Source organism: Poecile atricapillus, chromosome Z (genome assembly GCF_030490865.1).
Source record: "Poecile atricapillus isolate bPoeAtr1 chromosome Z, bPoeAtr1.hap1, whole genome shotgun sequence".
In the NCBI taxonomy this organism is placed as follows: Eukaryota; Metazoa; Chordata; class Aves; order Passeriformes; family Paridae; genus Poecile; species Poecile atricapillus.
Window position 1 is genome coordinate 113094513 of NC_081289.1, and position 24392 is coordinate 113118904.

Genomic DNA, 24392 nt, shown 5'->3' on the forward strand with positions numbered 1-24392 from the left:
TCATCAATATTTTCCTTCCTAGCTTTCAGCATGGAAACCTGACTGCCAGTAGAACTGATTTTAATGACAAAAGATTGAGGGAAGTTCTCAAGATGCATGAACACCACCGCAAATTTACAAGCAGGGATGAAGTATGTCCATTCCTTGCATGCCCTAGTGCCTGAATTCTACATTAAATTCCAAAGTGAATTTATTTAATACTCTTGACCTACATAATAGATTTTTTCTACAGATCCAAGCTTCCCTATGTGCAGTTTGTTAGGGTTTCCTTCATGGTTTGAAAGCCTTTATACTTGAGCTTCTCTATTAACAAAGAATATTATAACCAATTTTATATGCTAAGCAATTTTTAAAAGCAAATTCAGATACCTAGTACTGTTTGCGTGAGACAAATTAATTTCATCTACTATACTTCAAAGCTTTACAGATTTCCACATGCTTTTATCTTTCAGCAGCCTTTACCTGAAAGGTGTCTGATTCTGCTGTTTGACTTTTATTCTTGTACATAAACACATTTCTGCAAACAAATACTTTTCTATTCTTAACAGAGAGTCCTTTGAGTTTCACAAATTTCTAATTTTTGTATGTGATATAAAATTGACACATCTCTAATTTCATTCTATAATCACAATTAGCATCTTGAAAGATTTACAAGAAAACAAAACAATCATCCTGTCCTCAATTCTAAAATTATTGCTTCCTGAGGATATAATAATTTTAAAAAATCCCCAGTCTGGATATGGCTTCAGTCTCACATGTTATTTCTGGGCCAGCCAAATATCTTTACTGTGGTTAGTGGTCTGCAAGACAGTGCAAAAACTTTGTGTAACAGCTTTCATAAAAGATTCTCTGAAGATGCACAGCAAGAAAATCCAGACCTGTTGCTGTTCTTAAGGTGATTTTACAAAGAAGGAGGCCATGCATGAAATACCAAGAAATTTGAAATAAGTTTTTCAAACTTGAGATTATGTCATTATGGAAGATACAGATTTTAGTAATGCTAAGTGTTTCTACTAATATTAATTGAACCTGCAGCTCTGTGTCACGCCAAAGAGACCTTAGCATCCTCAAACATTATCTTAGATAGGTCTTACAAGGCAAATTTCAGAGAAGTCTTCAGCAAGTCTTCACTGGCTTATCAATGTATGTCCAATGTGTTCTACTGGCAAGGTTCTGGTCAAACCTGGATTAATAAGATTTTTATGAGAGAAGCTAATTCTGCACAGAAGTACTGGACTACCTACAATGGGTTTCAAGAGTCATGTAAAAAGCATTTATCAGTTTGTTTTCTGTCCTATTTGATAAAATGTGTACTGTTTTTTAAAAAAAAATCAGCTTTGCTAATCCAAAGCTGACAATCTTTGGATGAGCAGAGTCACAACTACTTGGCTCAGCTGTCTTGAAACACAAGGCATGGAACAGGGGCATTTTGATAATCATAAGATTGATCATAATGTCAATAATACTTTGGTGAAAGAGAATATATTATATAGTCCTGGTAAACTGAAAAAGCCTAAGAAAGGCTTGTTTCAAAGCTGCTGGCAAAGAACAACAGAAGATAAAAATAATTTACAAAAATACTAGCTTCTCGGACATTTATCACAGTACTACAAATGGGGATATCAAATTAGAGTGGAACATAAACTGAATAGATAAGTATGATGTTAAAAGGCAAATGCCAATCTGAGCTGCAGTACTAAGACTATTGTACCTACAATAGATAATTACTCTATTGTCTACGGAAGCTTCAGCTAGACTACTGTTTGCAAATCAGACTAATGAACTTGCTGGTATTTAAGTTAACTTGAGTAGTACTCACGGAAAAGTAACAAGAGTGTTAATCATTTTCAGAAATACAACATGAGAAATGTTTGAAGGAAAAGTCATTGTTAGGTTTATGAGGAAGATGGAAGAATGAGAAAAAAAAAAAACTACACGTCTTCCAGTGCTCAAAAGTCTGTAAGTGTTCAAAAGTCTGCCATTAAGTATGCCTAGGACAGAACAAGAAGGAATCAGCTTATTTAGAAAGAAAAGGATTTTGTTTAGCCATTAACAAAAACTAACATTAAAGGCAGTGAAGTACTCCAGGAGTAGGCCACTTATGAAAGGTATAGTAGAATTTTTTAGGAAGTTTTGAAACAATGTGCCACAGAGATGTTCTATACATAATAATCTTGTCTCAAAATAGATTACAAGTCCTGAGATTTCTTACAGATCCAAAAATCTGCAATTACATTAATTCAAGGGGACATACATACTTCACCGATACAGTTTAAAGGAAAGGGACATATCTTTGTCATACACAGTGGTGATGTTGAGAGATTTCTGTCTCTTGTTCACCACCACAATATACTTGTTTTTCATCTATAAGGTGTGACAGCAGTAACCTATAGGTATTTTATATTAATCAATTCACTTTTCCTGGTATAACAAAATAAATTTAGAGCCTAAATCATTGGCCTAGCCTTTATAATAATTCAAAAAATATTTTAAAGGCTGGAAGTTAGATTGCTTTGAATAAGACAAAGAGAGAATCAAGTATTTTAAGGGCCAGAAGTTGCTTGTTATGTATTTTTTTTTGATGCTTCTTTGTTGCTAAATGAGACTTTTAGCTAGTTGCACTCCTGATGAATGCTATTTTCTACTGGAGTCTGGAAAAATGTATCTAGTGGTATGCTTCTACACAGATTTCCTGATTAAATGCCTCCTAAAATTATACATGGAGGACCAGATGTTTATGCCTTTCCTCTGCATAAATGGGGCACTCCAATTAAAGAGCATCCTTTCTTTCAAATATAGCATTTGTTTTAGCTCTAATTTTACAGCAATTGTTTCAATTCTGTCAACACCTATTAAAAGGCACTAAGCAATGTTTTCATGTATGTGTATGTGTCTTTGTGTCTGGTCTGTAAAAGCAATAAAGTCACAGAAGAAGCTGAAAAAGTTACAAGGACATATTTTTTGTCTTTTAAAAGAAATACATGAATTCAATTAGAGAAGTGTAGACTATACAGTTTCCTTCTAAAAAATGTGACTTGGACTGTATGTCAACCATTCTTTAAACATTGAGGGAGAAGGAAAAAAAAAAAAAAAAGAGAAGAAAACATATTAAAATCTTAAGCTGTCTTATAGTATTAAAGACTGGAAAAGGAGATAGCAACAATGTTATGGGAAGCACGGACAATAAAGCTTGGATTCATGTACTTTGCACACCATCAAAACCCACAAAACCGTACCTGCTATGCTATCTGAAGAATCTGGTAGTTAATGTTATGATTAGGAGTAGCAAACCTGATATTTTAACTATTTTTCTTTTTTTTCATTAGACATGACGTTGAACTGAGGATAACAGAGAACTGACAACTTTGTAAGAGTTGTCGTAATTATTATGTCATAGCTTGTTGGTAGTTCTTCTTCAGTAGCAATGTATTTGCTAACAGTGCAATAACAATTAATTTGCAGTAACAGGTCAGCCAGAAGAAACTTAATCAAAGTGATCTGTGAAGCGATGTTGCCTCTGTGGCTTGGGACAGGTTGTAGAACTTCTTAAAACTTAAAATTTATGCTGTCTAGATCACAAAGGCACACAGAGTACTGATAACCTATTTTATTTACATGTATCCAATGTAAAATGGCTTTAGCTTGTACAAAGTGTATTAATTTACAGAATACATAATAGAGGATACACGCACATGAAAGCTTTTCAGGTATGCCAAGAAATCACAAACAAGACAACTAAAATAAACTATTCACTGTATAGAGCATAATTTTACAAAGAAAATCTCAGCTGCTACAGACTCAATGTCATACTCTAAGAATAGCCACTGATTCTGTGAGAGTATTTCACAGAGAACAGCTTTTTTGCAGTCCTTCAAATGATAACTTCCTCTGTTTTTTCCTTAGAGTCATCTTCTTATCATCTCTAGCTCTACTCTGAACAGAAGTATTTCTTAATAGCACTGGTAGGGTGAATTACACAAGTACAATTACCTTTTCTAGGAGAAAGTCACATTTTTATATCCTTTAAATCAAATATTGACTGAAAGACTCTCATGCCCTGCATAATTAAGTTAAACTACAAACTACAAGCTACCAATGTTGAAATACTGAACATTAAGTTTAAACTGACACTAAAATGCTTAAATACTTTGAGGGTTCAAAAAGAACCATTTATACAAGTGTTTACTATTTCCCTTATTTTCTTTATCCATCCACACATGCTGGAATAAATCCCTCTAATTAATTTCATACACACACACACACACACACGCACACACACACAGACACACAGACACACACACACACTGGTGGGGCCACATATATAGAGAAACTGGCTCAAGGTCAAAGACCAACACTTTGGATATGAAATCAGACTAACTGAAAGTGGAGCAGCCAATAAACGAAGGAAATTCAGAGTTCTATCTAGATAGCATTGTCAATTGCAAACAGTATTTGGCTCATGATCCAGTGGTAGAAGTGCACGGATGAAAAGTACTTTAAAAAGGAAACCAGTTTTTGGACACAATATTTTAATTTCCTATTTTCTCCAGGTTCCTAGGGTTTAAAGTAATGCCAACGGTGAAGTCTACAGCTTCTTTTCGTAACTGTACCTCACCAAAATGAACAAATACAGCACTCTATTAGATGTCCCCAACAAAGTGTTTACAATAAAAGCAGTGAGAGTACCTGGTATTCCAACTAGTTCTTTGGATGACAAGGTTACAATCAAGCTCAAGTTCTAACAAGACTATTAAGTATCTGCTATTAGTGTAGTTGAATCCACTGCTAGAAGATGTCAAAATCTAAAAGCTAGTATTTCTTAAGAAGGCAAGGATCGAGCTGTCAATTCTCCTACTTTCTTTTCTTTCTCTTGACATGAAGATCAAATAGTACTGAAATGTCTGAAGCAATTATTAAAAAATAAAAATAAAAAGGAATAGAGAAGTTATGATGGATGAGGAATCTTGATGCCACCTTATTTGAAGCCTGCCTTAATGGTCTGTACTTCAGCTTAGGTTGCCACACCCATATTAAGCCACCATTTAAGCAAGGTGAGAATAGCAGAAAAATATTTTTTCTAGAAGTAGCAAAGTCTTAGCAGTAATCTTTCAAGACTAGGTGTGAAAGATTTTGTGATTTGCCCTGCCATATAATATTTGACATTTTTGTTGTTTTCAAGATACTGAACCACCAATCACTACTAGCTTTGACTGGGGCATTTTATTTGTTAAAACTAATTTATGAGATCAAGCTAAGTGCACAAATATTTGTTGTAAGGTACCAGGATGAAATAAGTAAAATCCCATCAACAATTAGAGTTCAAGACAAAAGCAGTTAAACTTGGTAAGAAAAAAGAGAGACTTTCCCATCGTACTCACAACTAACTCTCCAAGGCAATCACTTTTGACTGGTGTAATATAAGGAAAACAAATGGTAAAACACTAAGAGAACTGAAAAACACTGAGATTCACTTGGGAAAAATACTCTCAAGTGTTACATGAGATAAGCTGAAATATATTCCAGAATGCATATAGAACACTACGTGTGGTCTCTGACTAGCAATTACTAAGTTATAGAAAACAATTTTGATGGACAAAGATTGGAAGTGACAACAGAGCAAGAAGAAACTTCAATCTAGAGAGGTCTTAAATGTAAACATATGTGTCCTTATTGGAGAAAGGATGATAACAGAACTTCCAAACAGATCCAAAACATTTATTTTTACTTTTTTTACTACTATAAGCAAGTTGCTGAAACTCACTACACTGTATTCCTTTCATCTCTAAAGCTAAATAGTAGAATAGTTGAATAGCATTTTCTCTTTGCTTATGTTTAAAATCTTCTAGTGTCCCTTACAAAAACTGCTGTAGAACTACAAAGTACCATCTATATCTATTTCTTTTAATATATATTCTTTCAGCTGAGTTCACACAGTCCTGGAAGCATATTTGTCTTAAAGAACATCTGCTAACGCTTTGGGGAAAGTTTAGGATAAATCAAACTGTAGTAACGACCTCCAAAAGAGTGTTAGAAAATACTTGGTACAGAGGATATGGTACAAAAAGAAAAAAGATGGATATGTTGCAGACAACCTTTTTTCAGTCCCCAAAACCACCATTACCAGTGGAAGGACTTAGAAACATTGAAATGCTGGAAAGGCTTTGAAACACCTTCAATATTTTTGCGCATGAGGCAAAGGAAACATAATTAGGTATTCTTACTTCACTTCTTCCACGACAAAAATACTTCTTGACTCAGAATACTACAGTATCAATGTTGCTATTTGACATAGTTTCATGAGTTTCATACTGAATTTTGACAGCTGGCTAGCAGGGGTTAGAAAGTTATATGTTCAGAAGTTAAGAAATGTTATCATTACAAGTGTGTACACAATATTATTTCAGCCCTTTGATGTGATGAGTACACAGTGTCTGAAATTGTATGATGGTGTACTGTTTTCTTCCTGTGTCTGTATCAAGTACAGAGAAACAATGACATTCTCTAAGCAGACTGCCTGTATAATGAATGGAGCTTCTTTCCTAATATTCCTGCTTAATTTACAGCTGAAGTTTTAAGGTGTGTGATGAACAAGACAGAAAGACAGAACTAGGGTTAAAGCAGATGAAGCAGTTAAGCGTCATCCTGGAGACTCAGATTCTAGCGCGGCCTCTAAGCTCCCATGTGATCCTGTACAACTGACTTTAAACCAAATGTTTACAGTTGGTCCCTAGTTTTCCACATCTTGTCTCAGGCCCCTGGGGTTCAGAGCTATGTTTAGGTGAACCCCTTCAAAAGTAGCATCATTGATACTCTGCCAACGTAAGATCAAACTACAAATTCCATCAGGAAATTATAGTTTGCCTAAGAAACTTTTAGACCCTTTTTATAATAAATGGTCATATATTCTCTCCTAACCAGATTACTGACAATGGTTGAAGTTCTCCCAAATATAATGATAACTAGTATAAAATTCAATCAGAAGTGCCTAAAAAGGGGGAAAAAAAATAAAAGGAAAAAGAGAAAAGAAGAATCTCTAATATAAAGTAGGAGCCTATCTTTTGTAAGTCACACTATAAACTGGGCCAGTTGTTGTAAGTAACAATTAGCATAGGAACTTAATATAAATATTCAGTATATATATAGATGGTACAATATTCCTAAATTAAATGAATAATCAGATTAGGATTTCATGATGACATTGGTCCAAAATATTAATGGGTATTTTTGGAATGGATTCTTTGCCACAGTACAACTTGTGTATTACAGAAAACAGATTTCCTTTCCAGGACTGGGAATAATTTTTCTGTTGGAGATTCTTTCTATCAGTAAACTCTTTATTCATTTACATTTCAATTATACCATTCACTAATAGTGCTCTGTCTTACCTTGCCACCCACCAGAATATGGAAGATTTCTATAGTCCCTTTCAGGACTAGTGCCTTATGTGCCACCTCATCTCTGTTTGCTCTGTGGGAAAATTGCCTGGACCACACCTCCAGGTTAGCAAAACGGACAAGATTCAAATGAAGCATATATTCCTTCTGTGAGAAATACGATCAAGACAGCAGAGAAATACCACACTCTGGAGACATCACAATTTAGATGAATTAAGGTTCCATTCTTCTAAAGTTGCAGTTACTACTCAGAATCTAATTTGCAATAGCTTGGTGCTCCAATCTGTGGAAAAAAACCACAACAAACCAACAAACCAAGAAAAACCCCAAAAGCAAAAAACCAAACCAACCAAATGAAAAAGCCCTCCCCAAAACCAAAAATCTCCCCCAAACCCCAACAAACACAAAAAACCCTGAAGAAAATTATTTTAATTTCTAACTTTGCTCACACTAATGAATCTCAGACAAGGAATACTACTAATTCTTTATGGTGGTCATATTTAGTTTTGAAAGAAAATTACGGTGAGAAAGACTTGCTGTCTACATATCTCTCTTGATGAGGCTGAAATTGTTAGAGACACTGTTTTCTTAATAAAAAAAAAAAATCATTTGACTAAGAAGCAAATAAGAGTTTAGGCTTTGCACTTATTCTCTGAAACCTTGCATGTAATACCCAAAATGTAAGGCAATTACACACCCCGGGAAGTCATAAGACAGTCCTGTGACACAGGAAAAAGTCTGTACACTTTTTTTTTTGACACTGAACTGCAAGTAAAGGTATGTTGTTATCATTTCCCACAATATCAATGATGTGCTGATTTCACAGTCAATGCAGCAGTATAAAAAACAAAAGGTACTGTAGATGTGGATGGTTTTAATATGGGCACTATCTTTTTAGCTTTATCTCAGCATTCACTACACAGTAGACAAACTTAAAAGCAAGACCTCAATGGAAAATTAAAATACTATTGTATATGTGACTGAAAGCAGAACTTTGAAAAATGCAAAATTTCAGAAAAACTTGGAGCTCGTTGAGTCTGAAGACTAATGATGTTATGTATTCAAATGCCACCAGTTAGTTATTTTGGTACTGATCCTATAAGCAGAAGTGTCCTACTCCACAGTGTTTATCCTGTAACCCCACATTATCAAGCCAAGAATCAGAACTCCCAACAGCCAGCTTGCCTCCAGCCATTTTACCTCATCATCAGCTTTCAGGAGGTTGTAATATACTGCCAATACAAAAGAAATTGGCTTATGGACAGATAGAAGGAAAAAAAAAAAAAAACAGGTTTAAAAATTCTGAATCAAATGTAAAGCAAGATAACAAAGGAGTAACTCCATAAAGCTTTATTAGTTTTAATATAGAATTACTTAGAGTCTTTAAAAATAATGTAACTGGGAGCTATTAATGATTGTTCTACAGTTACAGAGCTTAATTATTTTTTTTTGTTGTTGCCATAGGTTATTATCAATGTAAACTACTCATTTAGTGCATATAGAGATATATCCTTCAAATGCTTAGCCCCAGTTAAAAAAAAAAAAAAAGTTTTCCAAAGCAGAAAGGAAATCTGATTTTAAATTTAGTTGAGTGGCCATCTACCTACTCTAATACTTTCCTTTCATAAAGCTGTAACCAATTATAATCTTTGATTCACTTTAGGGAAACTGCACGGTGAAGATTAGCCTTGTAATGGGCATGGTGACCATTCCTTTTGCTTGCCAAGGTTGCAGCACTTTATTTTTAATTTGCATTGGCCTGCTTTGACCCTTCCCTCCCTCGAGTGAGTAGAGGTGGTTGTGAGACTCTGAAGGCTTTGACCACGAGGGGGCTGTGTGAACACAATTTTTTGGCAAATTCTTGGCCCTTCCCTGGTTCAAAAGGGCAAATGCGTTTTTATGTACGATAAAATATGACTTTGAAATAATTAACAAGGTTTTTCTTATCACTCCCCTTTGACAGAAAACACACCAAGTCATGGCTTAATTAGCCCCCGTGATTTTTTTTTTTTTTGATTTTTTTTTTTTAAATCTAGAACGACCATAAATTACTCAAAATCTTTATTGGTCATGGTACTTGTATAAAAAAAAAAACAAAATCTTGATGAACGCAAAACCCTTTTGAATCTTCGTTTAGAGCCTGAAACATGCCCTCAAAGACCAAAACTAATCCTGATGAAGTGTGGACACTGCAAACCTGTCCATAAACTGATACATATTATGCTTAATCAAGGTATCCGACAAATACCCAGAAAACAAAAAGAATTTTTCACAGACATTGAGATATATTATATCGGGATTGATGAAAAACTAGTTTTGATACTAATACAGATAACTTACCCTTCTCTCTTCTGACAGGCATAGGAAATACATAAGTAACAAAGATGCCAAAATATGGTAACAAGCATGGGAAGTTGGCAATTCCCGGGGACATGCCGTTCATTACAGCAAGCTTACTGTGAGTTCAGTCCATAGCAGATGCAGGAAAAATCAGGACTGCAGACGGCTACCTCCCCTCTTCTCTCAATTTTTCTCAGTTCCTGCTAGGTCATCTTAGTGTCCAGCCACACCAAAAAGGAGCAAAATGTTCTATCTGTGTTTCACATCGCCTGGAAAGTTCTCCTCGTGTTCACTTTTTAACGCTCCGGTCGTGTTTAAACCTCGTGTATAAACCTCGTGTTTACACGGCGCCTTGACGAGGGAAGCCGGTTTTGACCGCACTGGTGACCCTCAGCGCCTTCTCAGGCCGGACACGAGGGACAGCCGGGCCGGGCTGTCTGTCCCCGCAGGTGAAGCCTGACAGCCCTCAGCCACCTTCCCCCGACCGAGCAGCCCCTGTACGACGCGGGTCGGTTCCGCCACCCCCTCGGCGCCGCCGGCGGGGCTCGCCTGGAGACCGGCGCTTCGAACCGGTAAGGGAAGGCTTCAGAGGGGACAGGGGGACTGACGGTGGGCAGCGCGGTGCCGGGCGCCGTGCGCTAGCTCCGTGCGGAGCAGCTCGGCCCGCTCCGGTCCGCCGGCGGCCGCGGGAGGGCGCGGAACGTCCCGCCCCGCCCCGCGCCCCCGCGGGAGCGCGCCCGGCCGGCCGCCGTGTGCCTGCGCGCCCAGTCAGGGCCGCGGCGGCGGCTGCGCTTCCACGGCGCCGCCGGGGCAGGGTTTCGCTCGGTTTGGCTCCGTGTCACACACAGATGTGACTCTTGTCTGTTCCCTGCGAACGTACAACCGTGACGGCTCACCTCCTCCCGCCTCCCTTACTGCCCCCCCCACCTCCCCCCACAGGAAAAAAAAAAAAAAAAAAAAAAAAAAAAAAAAAGGGAAAAAAAAATCCCACCCTTTTACAAAATATTTCCTCAGATCCCACACCGAGCAGCAGCCGCCGCCGCCGCCGCAGAGCCCTGGGAGCTGATGGAGCAATGGGTGGGAAGCGGGAAACCGGCGCCACGAGCAAAAACTTCGCCTAACTTTTCCCTTCCTTTCTAACGCTCTTCCCTCTTCCCCTCCGTCTCCTTACCCCCTCCTCTGGGCTACGCTCCATTTTCCGCCGTCTCTCTGCCCCCTCTCAGCCCTCCCTCCAGCTTTCTTTCGCATTGCCGCCTTCCCTCTCTCTCGCTCCAGCAGCGCCTGGAGCCGATAAGGAAGAGAAGCAGCGGGAGGGACTGCAGCCGCTCGAGGAGCAGCGGGGCGGAGGACGGGAAGGCGAAAGGGGGCAGAGGAGGCAGAGGGGCGGCAGCCCCGCGCGGCGCCGCCGGCCGCCCTCGCCACAAAGTTGGCGGCGGTCGCTGGGTGTTTTTGACAGCTGGGCGCGGGCGGCCTCTGCCGCGGCCCCCGCCTGGCACAGAAAGTTTGCGGGGGAGGGAGCAGGCAGAGGGAAGGGGAAAGAGCAGTCGGGGGTGTGTGTGTGTGAAAAAATAAACCCCTTCTGCCTCCCTGCCTGCCGCCCTCGTCCGAGAGCGCGGGGTTAGAAGGAAGCAGCGCTGCCCTCTCGGACCCGCTCGCAGCACCCCCCCCACCGCCTCCCCTTCCCCAGCCAAAGATCCCAACAACAACAAACCAACCTGTGGAGGCTCTGACCCGAACCTGGGTCCCTCCTCCCATCACTTCCAGCTCTCTGCTGAAAGCTCTTTCTCTTTCTTTCTCCCTGCTGCTCCGGCTGAACTTTAGGGGCTGAAGTTTTGAGAGAGTCAGAGAGAGAGAGGGTGGGGGGGAGGGGGGGAGAAAGAGACTGTCGCTGCTGCTGCAGCTGCTCGTTTTCTTTTCTTTCTTTCTTTCTTTTTTTTTTTTGTTTTTTTTTTTTTTGTGTTGGTTGGTTGCGCGGGTTTTTGTTTTGGTTTGGGTTTTAATTTCCTTTTTTTTCCTTTTTTTCTTTTTTTTTTTCTTTCTTTTTTTTTTTTTTTTTTGAGAGAGGGTAAAAGTATTTTTTTAAATCTCCATTTTTACTTCAAATCACCTGTGGGGGGGTGGGGGGGAGAAGGAAGGAGAAAGGGAAGGGGGGAAAGAGAGAGAGTGTAGTGCTGAGAGCCCAGAGGCTAAAGGAGGGTGCAGGCACTGCCGCTGAGAGGAGATCGAGAGACAGGGGGTGCACTTGACAACCAGCATGCAGAGATGGTAAGAAGTTTCCAGCAGCCTTTCGTTTTCATTCTAGCCTTTACTTTGGTTTGATTTGATTAATAAATTGTGCAGTAACACAAGCAGCCCTGCTTGCTATCGGTGTGTTTCAGCCTTCAAAGAAACAAGCAAGGCGAAGTAGGGAGATAATAAATAAATAAATCAGCTCTCTGCTGCGTGGATTGGGGGGGGGGGGGGGGAAAGGGGGTCTAAGAGGTTGTGCTAAACTTTAAGTGAGTTTGAGGGGTTGAATTGGGACGGCCACATGCGTTTTACCGCCTCCTTCCTTTCAGAAAAGATGAGGAGCTAGTGTAAAAAAAAAAGTGTTTGCGGATGGAGGGCGGGAGAGTGAAGGTGGAGTGGGGTTGAGTCGGACCAGCGGTGGTCTGATCTATTTTGGCCACCACCTTCTGCTCGGAAATGAGTACGGTTTGCACACAATGTAAAGGTAACCTTTGAGAGCGGGAAGGAGCTCTGTGTTCGCGTGTGAAACATCGCCTGGGGCAGGGAGACAGGAGTGTAAATCCAGCTTCCCTCCGAAACTCTTTTTTTGTTGTGCATGTGCTTGCAGTTTGCACCTCTCCAATCAGCGATTGCTAGCAGAACTTGGAGAATTATGCTGAAGCCCTAACTGTAAAGGAGAAGGTGGAGCCCCTTAAAAACCAACTTTGAAGAAGTTTTTTGCTGCTCATTTCATGTGCTGTGTACACGCACGTCTCCTTTACAGTAGGGGTTCTGCAAAGCAGTGTTTGGACTTTTGATTTAAAAATTAAAAGTCGAAGTGGCCAAGGACCTCATTTAACTGAAGTCCGTTTGTCTGGGTTGTGATGTGAGGATAGGTTAAACGGCTGTGAAAGACAAGCTTATTTAAGCCGTGACTACACTTATCATGCAGAATGATAACTGTTCACATTAACACATGGATCGACCTCAGCTGGTGATGAACGGTGATCATCCCATATTCAATGAAGTAGTATGTTTCCAGTCCCTGTTTGACTACTGCTCTGCTTTCAGTCAACTTTTGTCACCTCACTCCAGGGATGTTAAAGAGCTGTCTTGTGTGCCTTGAATATATACATACATACACACACAAGTGTGTATATATATCTCTGTCTACTTATATATGTGTATGTTTCTGCATGCATACGTGTATGTATGTATATACAGTTCTCAAACTGTAGTTGGAGAATGTCTGTGTGAATGGAGTTTACGATGGAGGGTTTGTGTTTTTCCCTTCTCTCCCTAACATGACATGTCTTGTTTCAGTGATCAAAGCCACAATTGGAGTGTAGGAGATGCAACTGTCAAATGTAGACAACAAGGAAAAAAAAAAAGAAAAAAAAAAAAAAAAAAGGAGGGAGAAAAAGCAGCATGTGCCCAGGACTGTGGTTACAGTAACACTGACAGAAATTAAAGTGGTTTTGAAAGCAGCATGCGATTTATGATGGTTCCCATTTACCCTAGAGTCAAGCTGTTGTAAAATTGATGCACAAAAGACATCATGTAGTAATCTGGTGTACCCAGGATTAAAGTGGCAACAAGCGTCTTTTTTGCGCGTCTTATGGTTAAAATGGCGTGAAGCTATCTTTTTAAGTATGGCATCAAAGCAGAATATTACTTATTTCTTTTCTTAATCTGTATGTTAGCTGTATATAGTAGTTGTTGAAATATATTTTTTTAGTGGAATTTGGTTTATATTTCTCAGTATATTCTATTTCCCCTTCTATATTATAACTCATCTCTATAGACAAATTATAAAACGAGTAGCATTTTTGTCATAGCTTCAGAGTACAAATGTTCACAGTTTAAGTACTGAGTTCATTTCAGACAGTAATATTTAATAAGACTGATCAGCATATTTGCACAAGAATACTGAGTTCCTGCAAAAGTATGTGGAACTTTCCTTGCCCTTAAAAATGGCAGGATTTTCTAATCTGAAATTTAATGGGGCATATGTGCTCCCTGATACACTGTAGTTTCATTTTAAACTGTCCAATATTAATAAGCCAACTAGCTCTGTGTATATTCTGCTTTAGAATCCTAAAGCACATGAATTTTAAAATTTACTAAATATTTCAAATTAGTCATCTTTAGCTAATCCACATGTAGAAAAGTCTAATTGTAAATTATAAACTATTTGTCATGAGCAAATTCTGAAATTGCTTTTAAGACCTAGGATAGTGAAGGTGTTTCTTAAGCACACATCTTGCACATGTAATAGAAAACCCTGCCTTGGTACTCTGTTTTCTGAAAAATACAACAGTGTGACATTTTAGGGGAAAAAACTTTTAGGAGCAGATCTATGCCTTTAATTGCATTGCATTTTTATTTTTGAGGCATTTGAGAAAGACAAGTATGCGATTGCAGTAAACAAAGTAAAGAAATAGACAAAAGCAGAGATGGCTATTGCTATATTAAAATGTAAATGTTACAGTTTGAATTTTCTGGTGAGTTTTTGAGTTCAGTGCTTTACATAACATTTTGTCCTAATCTTGCTTGCTGTCAGAGATGTTTCATGGTTGTGCAATTGCTGCAGTCAAGAATGCCAATTTGCATTCCAGGAGTGTCATTTGATTACTTTTATCTACACAGCTCGAAGACCAGCCCAGACCTCTCATTTCATCTTGCCATGTCACGAGTCAGTGCTGTGTCCTCTTTTCAAAAATCTGCCTGATTTAGACAAGAAAGAAAAGTACTTTCATGTTGCAGCCGCAGTCCCCTGCTAACTTGTCAGCAGCAGGATATGATTCACTTGGGCCCAGAAGAATGGTACAGAGATGAGGGTTAGGCGGTTCAATAAGCCTATGGACAGGTAGTGTGTGACATCCCAAGAGAGCTTAAGTTAATGAAGAACAGGTCTGCTTAGTTCTTCATACTGTGACCTGATGCTGTCCCCACAGTTTTCTCATTTGATCTTTCCCAGCAAATTGATCTTTTCTAGTACTTTTTTGCCTTCCAAGTTAGTCCTTGTGGGACTGAAATTAGCAGAGCAACTTAAGTTGGATAATACAGCTGTTCAGAAAAGAAGAAATTGGACACTAGCTCATAGAGGGGGGAGGGGAAAGTAAGCTATTCTTTCTGTTGTTACTGAGAATTCCTTTTATTTTTAATACTACTGTTTTATTTTCAAAATCTTCACAGTTATGGTATTACTTTGGAACTTCTCTTTCTCGTTTAATAAAGTTTGTACCGATGGTCCATTGCACACTGCATTAAATGTGTATCATTTAAATAAAACAAACATGCTTGCAGTATAGACTGCAGGTTTACTTTGGTGTTTGTCAGTTGAACTTGCTTGTTAGAAATGATTTGCTAGTCTGTAATGAGGCTTTTACCGTTGTTGTAAGACATTTTAAATATCAATTGCACATGCCAACTACGTTATTTATAGCCTGCTAAATAACTGTAATTCTGTAGTATCCAATACTGAAATGCAGTGGAGATTAAACAATAAAAGCCATTACAAATGGTATGTGTAAATATTATGGTAGGTGAAAATATAGTCAGCAAATTACCACTGGCATTACTGGTTTTCTGGAAAACCAGCATATGCCAACAAATTGATTTTAACTAACATTCTGTACTTAAAATCTGGGATCTAAATGGGTCTACAGTATTATCTGTCACGTGTGATTTTGCACTTGGTAATTGGAAGGTGGAATGGAGGTGTGTTTGTCTGTGTGTGTGTGTTTCAATACATACATGGCTAGGTTGTCAAACAATGTAAGATTTCAAACCAGAATTTGGTAAATAAAGTGTAAGTTGGAAATGATTAAGAGGGTCTTTAGTACGCTGCACAAGAGTAAGCAGTATTTAACTTTCTGTATTTCATAGCAGATGTTCTCACATATAATCCACATCCTTTCAAGTTGTAGAATTAAAAACACTGCTGAATGGAAACAAGAACACGTATTATGTAAGGGAAATACTTCTCTCACCCTCTCTCTCAGTATTGCTTTTGAAAATGGAAAGGAACTGTAAAGGATCATTGGTCAGTTAAGCTGCTCTGGAGAGCTAGAGGGAGCTTCCAGATTTTATTAGATATGCCATAGATAAGAAAAAGGGGAAAAATATTCTGAGTAAGGGTGGGCTGATTACTACTTTTTTTTTTTTTTCAGAGCCAAAGATCTAGAAATTAGACTTTGAGGTGGCTTTATTCTGTGTTATGTATCTGTGTATGTCAGTAGGATTTGTGGCTGGCTACAGATCTTGTGAATTTCAAACAAAGCAGAAATTACCAACAGCAAAGCAATTACATTAAAAGAAGTCCAAGTAAAACATTGGATTTTGTACAAAAACCAAATTTATTTTTCTTTCGTCTCAGAGATGGGCGTTTCTGGCAGTGTCCCTTTCCCTTTTGCACTTTGGACACTGTCACTAGAATGTGAAGTCTTTTCATCGCTGAATGTTGTTTAATGAGAGTCCTGACTCTCAGCCTGCAGGTTTGCACAGAACTTTTTATTTAGTCATTTAATTTGATTTAATGTCTGCTATTAGTATGTGTTAGGAAAAAAATGTACATGTCTGGAAATACAAAAGATTCCTCATAAAATACAAAACAAATAGAGTATATCTGTCATTTTGGAAATGTGTATCACTTCCTAATCTAGCCAGGAATTTGTACTTAATTTAGAAGAAGAGCATTTAATGTGGCTTAATAAAAAGCATCTGTCTAAACCTTGTATTTTGTGTCAGTTTCATCCCACCTAAATTCTGACATATGTTTTCTAAAAATGCATTGATCATAATTGCTGCTTAGTATTTATATGGCAGCTTTTATAAGTATAACTTTGTACAAACTTATTTACCTTTTCAGTAAATTATATTATCCAGTGAGATAAAGTACCAGATTTGTCTCCTTTATCTCTCACACAGTAGCTCTCATTATGTGCTGTGCTAGTAAAACTCTTTATTTGTTGATTATTAGAATCTTAGTACACTCAGGAGTTCTGCTGTAATTTAATGTGGTTGTTCAAAGAGGTTCTCTCATTTAGAATCTTCCCATAATACTCGCACCACATATTATAAATATGTATACTTTATACTCCAGATAGATATGTAAATACTTTTTTTTTCTATTATTCCAGGTAAATCACGGATTTTGAGAGAGAATTCTTTTCATCTGCAGCATCTCAGTACTTTTCATTTCAGTACTTTTCTCTTGAAATATTTTATGTAAAAAGAACTCACACAAATTCAGGTAATGATCAGATTTGCTTCTGATTTGTTACTTCAGAGAGTTCTTTCTGTTTCTTTAAATTTTTTTTAATGTCCAACTATGTACATAAATCACATTTTTCTAAAAAACTATAAGAAGAGAAGTTTTAAAACCACTCTGGGCATTACAATTATTTTTTCATTACAAAAAACAGAATGTTCGTAATGCTGATTTGTAAGTCACAAGCCAAGTGAAATCAAAATGCCATAAGCTAACCACTAAAAAGTCTTTAAGTCACCATGGTCTGGTGCACTGTCTGGAAGTTCAGCTATGTTTTTGCAGAGTATTGCAATTGGTTAGGTCTGCCGTTCTGGTGCATGTAAAACTGTAGAAACTAGGCCTGTTAGAAAAATCTTCAGCTGTGGGAAGTTTTAAAGGGCATGCAAAGCATATTATTAACTGTTATCAGCTGTAAATGAAGTCGGGTGTATGTACAACACCCATCATGCTGTCAGCTGGAATCACACTGAATTAGTGTTGCAACTTCATTATATTTGTCAAATATGTATTATTTTTGGAACTTTTGATTTGTGCTCTTAGTCAATATTCTTTACTGTTGAATACAAAGATGTAACAGCAAACAAAAAACATTTTTCCCTTTTTATGACCTGACATTTGCCAAAGTGCCCCATGCTGAAATTTCTTTTCAGTATCTTTTTTTTTTTCTTCCAAAGCCAGACATGTACCCAGACACAAAAGCCTCTGTGTATAGCAAGCTGTTTTAAATATTGTGACTCGACGATGTGCTGTCCTTTCTCGGCTTGAGCCAAAGATCTCTGCTCAGTGTCTGTGGATTACCAAGTCCCTTCTTTATTGTACCTCTTGTCAGCTATTCCTATTCATTTAACCTTTCATTAGTGTCTGTGCAGCTTCACTGTCTGGAAAGGCAAGGAGAAACCTAAAGGCCTACTGTCACAGTTATTAGATTTCTCGGTTACATCCCAGCAACCATAAAGGAGTAAGAGTCAACACTATTGTCATGCATGCTGCTATCCTGGGGTGCAACTCTTCTGTGCATGTCAAGGACATGTGCCACATGTTGATAATGCATCCCAGAGATAAATGCACAACATGGGGGATAAACCGAGGCTGGCACTAATGAGCTTTGTAGGAGTGATTGCAAAGACAAACAGTTGTGAAGGAATTTCTCTTAAAACAGTAAAGGGATGGATTTGCACTAAGTGTTGCCAAGGCTTGCTTGCAAGGTACTTGTCAATCATGTTAGTTTCATTTAAGCGCCATTTACAAAGAAGAAATGTTTCCTATGACTTAGAAATGTGTTGCTTTTCACTTTTTAAGCTGCCAGGCTAAAGTGTACTTGAAATTGTCCTCGATGATACACTTTATGACTGTTGCTTCTATTTACTTGGTTTTGGATCAAAACCTGCAAGTCTTTCAAATTACCTGGGGGAAAAAAAAATAAATAATAGCAAATACTAATTGAAATGCATTTTGAAATATTCCTCTTAGTAAAGCTCAAAAGTTCACTTCTGATTTTGTAAAAGCATTTATCATGGTCTTTTCTGAGGCATAAATCTGGCTGAGAATATCTAGGTACATCTAAGTAGTTTATTCTACATTTGCTACCCAGAGAGCCAAAATTGCTAGCTGTGACAAAACTTCCTCATCCTACTTAGGCATGCCCTCCGTTTAATCCAATGCCATATTCACATTCGTTTTGATTCTGAAGTTTCCTGAATCCCATCTTATCCTGTTAACCTAATTTAACTGAACTCTGAGCTCTCAGATTAAATAATAGCAAAAAATGCATGCTTATTCCTGACTTCCCTATAGTTGACCTTTTAGAATGCATTCTAGTTACATTTTTATCAGTAACATTATAACAACATGATGTATAACTTCATATGACTTTCATAAGGAGATTTTTACCAAAACAAAATTAAACCTACAGATTTATAGTTCAATTATAATTTTAATAATTCTTCTTTGTTCTATGTTAAAACATTAGGGTCTCATATTACTTCTATTCACAGCAAGGTTGGAAGTGGGAGTAAAGCCACTGAAACCAGTGGAGTTAAAGTTTTATGAAACTGTTGAATAAAGTCTAGTCACCTCCTTTGCACTTTTTGTAGCATGCTAAGAGGATTTTGAGGATTATAAATCTAGTGGGCTACAGGAAAATTCTTTAAAACTTCCTTATTGTAGGTAAACATTTTAGATTAGCATCATCTGAAAGTATGACAGGTCACAGTTTATTAATAGGAATTCTCTGCTTTTTAATTCTCTATATTTTTGATATTAAAGAAGTCTGACTAGACCTTTTGCTTTAATTCAGAACATAGAATCCAAAGTGACCAGCAGTATAATAGTTGATGGTAGGAACAAGTGCATCTGAAGAAAAATGTCTTTAAAAGAAAATTCAGAAAAATAGTCTTTCTATTTTTCTTGTTCAAACACTGGAAACATTTGTAATGCTGATATTTAATTCCACTTTGCTGAAATTAGAGGAGAAACTTTTGTATTTTGTGATTTGAATGAGACAAATATTTAAATGAAATACAAATCTTCAGACATAATCTGGAACAAATATAAAAGTGCCCTTGGTTTAAAACATCCTTTCATTACTAGGCTGATTTCAGCTTTGATGAGTCTAAAACTTAGTACATGGTTTCCAAATCAAAGATGAAAGGGCCAGTTAGGAATCAAATAAATTTTCCTGTTGAAATGTAGCATTTGACATTTAGAAAGATGTGCTCAGCATGATGAACCACTTCTCTTTACTGTAACTAGCCTGGTGACTTTTTTGCAATAAAACTACTTTGAAATTGAATTGAGGTATAATAAATTTAAGGTAAATTAATTTGGAACCCCTGACTAGTGCCATTTTTGAGCTAAGGGAAATATTTTCCTGAAAGTGCTTTTTTGCCCTTTATTGTTAATACATGTAAAATTTCATTGCTAAGTAATTAATTTTGTAGTTGTTTTGATAGACTCTTACTGGCCTAACTCCATTGACTTTGTTGTGGCAATGTGCCAATTTTATTGAAGAAGGGTTTTGTTATTCATCTCACTGTGCAGTTGCAGGTATATTCCTAATAGTAATCAAATGGGCATATACCCCATCTGTATGTTTGAAAAGTTATTATTATGGACAGTAATTTATAGTCTAAAATACAGTTGAGTGGTGTTCTGATGCCAATTATATGCTTCCGCAGTCTACTGATAATACTTAGGTCTCCAGAATGAGATTCTGTACAGAATCCTAGAGAGCATTTTGGAAAGTGTTTTGCTGTTCTGATAGAGATGCTAAGAATTAGAAAAAAATAGCAAATACTATAGAAGTAAAAGTGCAAACTTTCAACTTTTGTGCTAGCCTATGACTGTATTTCAGTTACCAGCTGTATTTTTGAGCCAGCTTTTGAAGATACCTTGCTTCTGATATCCCATGAAACATGCCTGATCGAAATAAATGACAATACAAGCCAGTTGGCTAAGTGATTATATAACCAGTGTGAAGAGGCTGAGTAATTTATGTTTTTCAGTACACAAACTGGCATTAAGATTTTTCTCTCACTTTGGTGGAAATATTAGAAAGCAATGTGTAAAATCATGTATGTTATGTAACTAAAAGCTTCTAAGAGAATTTAAGCTAATGTAATTCACATGGTAAGACAGAAGGAAAGTGAAGTAGGAACAGGAAGCAATAGCAATAAGCGGTAAGTGTGACTTAAAGGTTTCTATTCCTTTACTTAAACTATGCTTCTTTTTAAACTTTTGCTGTTGGAATATAAATTGCAATCTTCTCAATTTCCTCTTATCTGCATGTAACTTGTATTAGTTGGTGTATCAGTTGGTGTATCAGTTTTTATTTTATCAGCTGGTATATTTAAAGGATTTAGGATATCAGACGATTCTTCATAAGCAAAAATTTCTTCAATTCCTGAGCAGACACTTTTGCAATGGTGGAGTCAGTATGACAGTAGCAGGGATGGGAGCGATCTATTTGGTCTTTGTGGTTTGGCTTGGGGTTCAGAAAATGGGAAGAAATTGTTTATCATGTCCTGTAGACGGACAGCCTTTGTGAATACTCTAGTAGTAGTCTTTTAAAAATAAGGGGTGAATAATAGGCTCTGTGATGCTGGTGACAGCAGGAAAGGAGATGGGTGAGACTGATAGTATAATGCTGAAGAGCCTGACAGGCTTCTATCTCTAGTCAGCCTAGCAGCAGGACAAGAGGCTTGCCTCTTTCCAGCTGTGCACAACTTCACTTGTATATGGAATTTCATGGTCCTTTTCCTGATAAATGATTCACAGGTGTGGGAAGTATGGTGGGATGAGTTCTGTATTATATCTGAGTTCCATGCAGTATTTGGAAGCCTCTAGGCTCTACAGAGCATTTGTGCGTATGTTAGATAAACCTGTGGAACACAAAGGCAGTTACTGTCCTCCCATTATCAAACATGGAGGGTCAGAAAAAGTCACTCTTCTCGTGTAGCAGTTGCCACATTCATGAAGAATCTAATTACAGTAGATCAAAAAGTTGCAAGAGAGAAACTCTGTCAGTGGTGGGGTCAAGAGACTCTTGTCTTCACCTTTATAGTGTTGAGCCTCAAGGATGTGAGTGATACAACTATTCACCTTCAGACTTCAGTTTTATTCAATCAGTTTTTAAGATTGCTTTTGCTCCTGTTGTGATAAGTTTATAGCAAAGGAACACAAATTTGGCTTATAGCAAGCAAAATCACAAAATCATAGGATGTTTTGGGTTGGAAGAGACCCTGAAGATTGTCTAGTTACAACCTCCCCCACCATGGGCAGGGACACCTTTCTCTAGACCAGATTGCTCAAAACCCCATCCAGCCTGGCCTTGAGCACTTTCAGGGGCAGGACATCCACAGATTGCCTGGACAAGCTGTTCCAGTGCCTCACAGTAAGGAATTTCTACTTAATACATAATCTAAACCTATCCCCTTTCAATTAGAGGCCATTCCCCTAACATTTCTATGTGAAAAGTGCCTCTTAATCTTTGTTGTAAGCTCCCTGTAGGTGCTGGAAGGCCACAGTTAGGTCACCCTAAAACCTTCTCTTCTCCAGGCTGAACTATCCTAATTCTATCAGCCTTTCCTCAGAGGAGAGCTGCTCCATCCCTCTGATTATCTTGGTGGCTTCCTCTGGACTCTCTCGAACAGTTCCATGTCCTTCCTGTGCTGAGGATCCCAGAGCTGATGCACTGCAGTGGGGTCTCACGAGAGCAGAGCAGACGGGCAGAATCCCCTCCCTGGCCCTGCTGCTCATGCTGCTCCGGATGCAGCCCAGGACACAATTGGTTTCTTGGAATGCAAACACACATTGCCAGTTCATGTCCAGCTTTTCATCCATGTAAGTCCCCCAAGTCGCTCCCAAGGCTGCTCTCTTTCCTTAATTCCCTTGCCTGTCTTGGCACCAGGGCTTACCCTGGCACAGGTGCAGCACTTCGCTCTTGGCCTTGTTGAGCCTCATGAGATTGCCATGGACCCACTCTTTGAGCTTGTCCAGGATCCTCTGGATGGCATCTTTGCCTTCAGTTGTGTCAATCACACTACTCAGCTTTGGTGTCATCTTCAAACTTACTGATGATGCACTTGATTCCTCTGTGTGTGCCATTGATTGAAGTCATTGATTTAATGACTGAAGACATTAAATAACACTGATCCCAGTACAGTCTCTTGAGGGATACCACTTGTCACAGGTGTCTATTGGGATGCTGAGCCATTGATCACTACCCTCTGAATGCAATCATCCACCTTATTTACCTTACTGACCTTGTCCACCAAACAGTCCATCCACCAAATCCATATCTCTTCAATTCAGAGAAAAAGGGCTATATAGCCCTTCCCTTGTCCACTTATGTAGTCATTCATCAGGGAAGACCACTGGGTTGGTCAGGCAAGATTTTCCCTTGAAAAATCTTAGTAGAGTAGTGCAGGTTGTCTCAAATCACCTCTCTGACCTCCATGTGCCTTTGCAGAGCTTCTGGGAAGGATCTGTTCCACGATCTTCCCAGACAGAGAAGGAAGATGACAGGTCAGGCATTGCCAGGGTCCTTCTTTCTGGCCTTTTAAACATGGATTCAATGTTTCCCTCTTTCCAGTCACCTGAGACTTCCTCTGGCTGCCATGACTTTTCAAATATCATGAAGTATGGCTTAGCAATTACATCAGTCAATTTCCTCATGACTATGGGATGCTCTCATCATGTCCCATAGAACTATCCTCAGATGGTCAAAAAATGATCTTCTCTTAGAATGGGAAGCACTTTGCTCCTGCAGTCCCTGTTGTGAGATCCATCCACTCAAGACGTGCAAGAAGAGAGGTTGTCCGTGAAGACTGAGGCAAAAAGTTGTTGAGTACCTCAGCCTTCTTCTCATCCGTTCTTACCAGTTTTCCAGCTTGTTTGTTAGAGTGGGTATGCCTTCTCTGACCTTCCCATTCTGGTTAACATTCCTGTAGAAGCCTTTGTGATTCTCTGTATGCTTTGCCAAGGTGAGCTGTGCTTTCACTTTGATCTTCCTCACCCCATCTCTACACAACTGGGAAGCACCCAAGTGCTCTTCCCAGGAAGAAGACGTGTCCCTGCTTCACTGCCTATGCATTTCCCTCCTGCCTTTAGTTTGACAAAGAGTTCCCTATTCTACCATACTACCTCTTGACTTCTTTGCCTGAATTATTGTTCCTGGCGATTGCTAGATCTATGGAAGTCTTTGTTAAAGATCTGCTAGCTCTGTTCTGCTTCCTTGTCCCTGAGGGCAGTTGCCAGAGGGTTCAGTAATGGGATTCATCCCACCAGATTTCAGGAATGGCTTCTTGGTCATAACTTTCTAGCAGCGTGGTGGCTTCCAGCTCCTTCTGTTTGCTGCCCATACTGCATGCATTGGTGTAGACGCACTTGAGCTAGACTGTTGGCCAAGTAACCTTCTTAGAGGAGCACCCCTAAATTTCTGCTAGATATTTCTCTGGTGTCTCACTGTTGTTACTGCCTTAAAAATTCCTGTCTCATCTCCTTAAGACTCCAAGTGTGTTCCAATGTGGCTAGAACATTTCAGACTCATTGAGAGAGAGCCCTTGCTAGTACTAAATATGTATGTTTCTTTGTTTTACATGTTGAAAGAATGATTTTGATTTGATGTTTAAATTAAATGCAAATTTATTTCAAAAAGCAATTTCGTACTTTGTTAA

General features: G+C 38.5%; 2 protein-coding genes across 4 annotated transcripts in view; one reads left to right on the plus strand and one right to left on the minus strand.

Moving 5' to 3' along the window:
• Positions 1-11558, minus strand: part of LOC131573367 (uncharacterized) — a 49122-nt gene extending 37564 nt beyond the window's left edge. The window contains exons 1-2 of one of the 3 annotated variants that reach the window (XR_009276182.1): positions 10906-11558; positions 9735-10602 (exon numbers count right to left, since the gene is read on the minus strand). Coding sequence is in view for 1 of the 3 variants with exons in the window: in XM_058827266.1 (XP_058683249.1) it covers positions 10503-10602; positions 10906-11489 (684 nt within the window). In the remaining 2 variants the exon portion in view is untranslated. Of the gene's footprint in view, positions 1-9453; positions 10603-10905 lie in introns of those variants that run through there. The other 2 variants (XM_058827266.1, XR_009276183.1) reach the window with 2 other exon arrangements.
• Positions 10763-24392, plus strand: part of BNC2 (basonuclin zinc finger protein 2) — a 333130-nt gene continuing 319500 nt past the window's right edge. Inside the window, exon 1 of the mRNA XM_058827265.1 lies at positions 10763-10811. Within this exon, the coding sequence (XP_058683248.1) occupies positions 10800-10811 (12 nt within the window). The 5' untranslated portion in view covers positions 10763-10799. The remainder of the gene's footprint in view (positions 10812-24392) is intronic.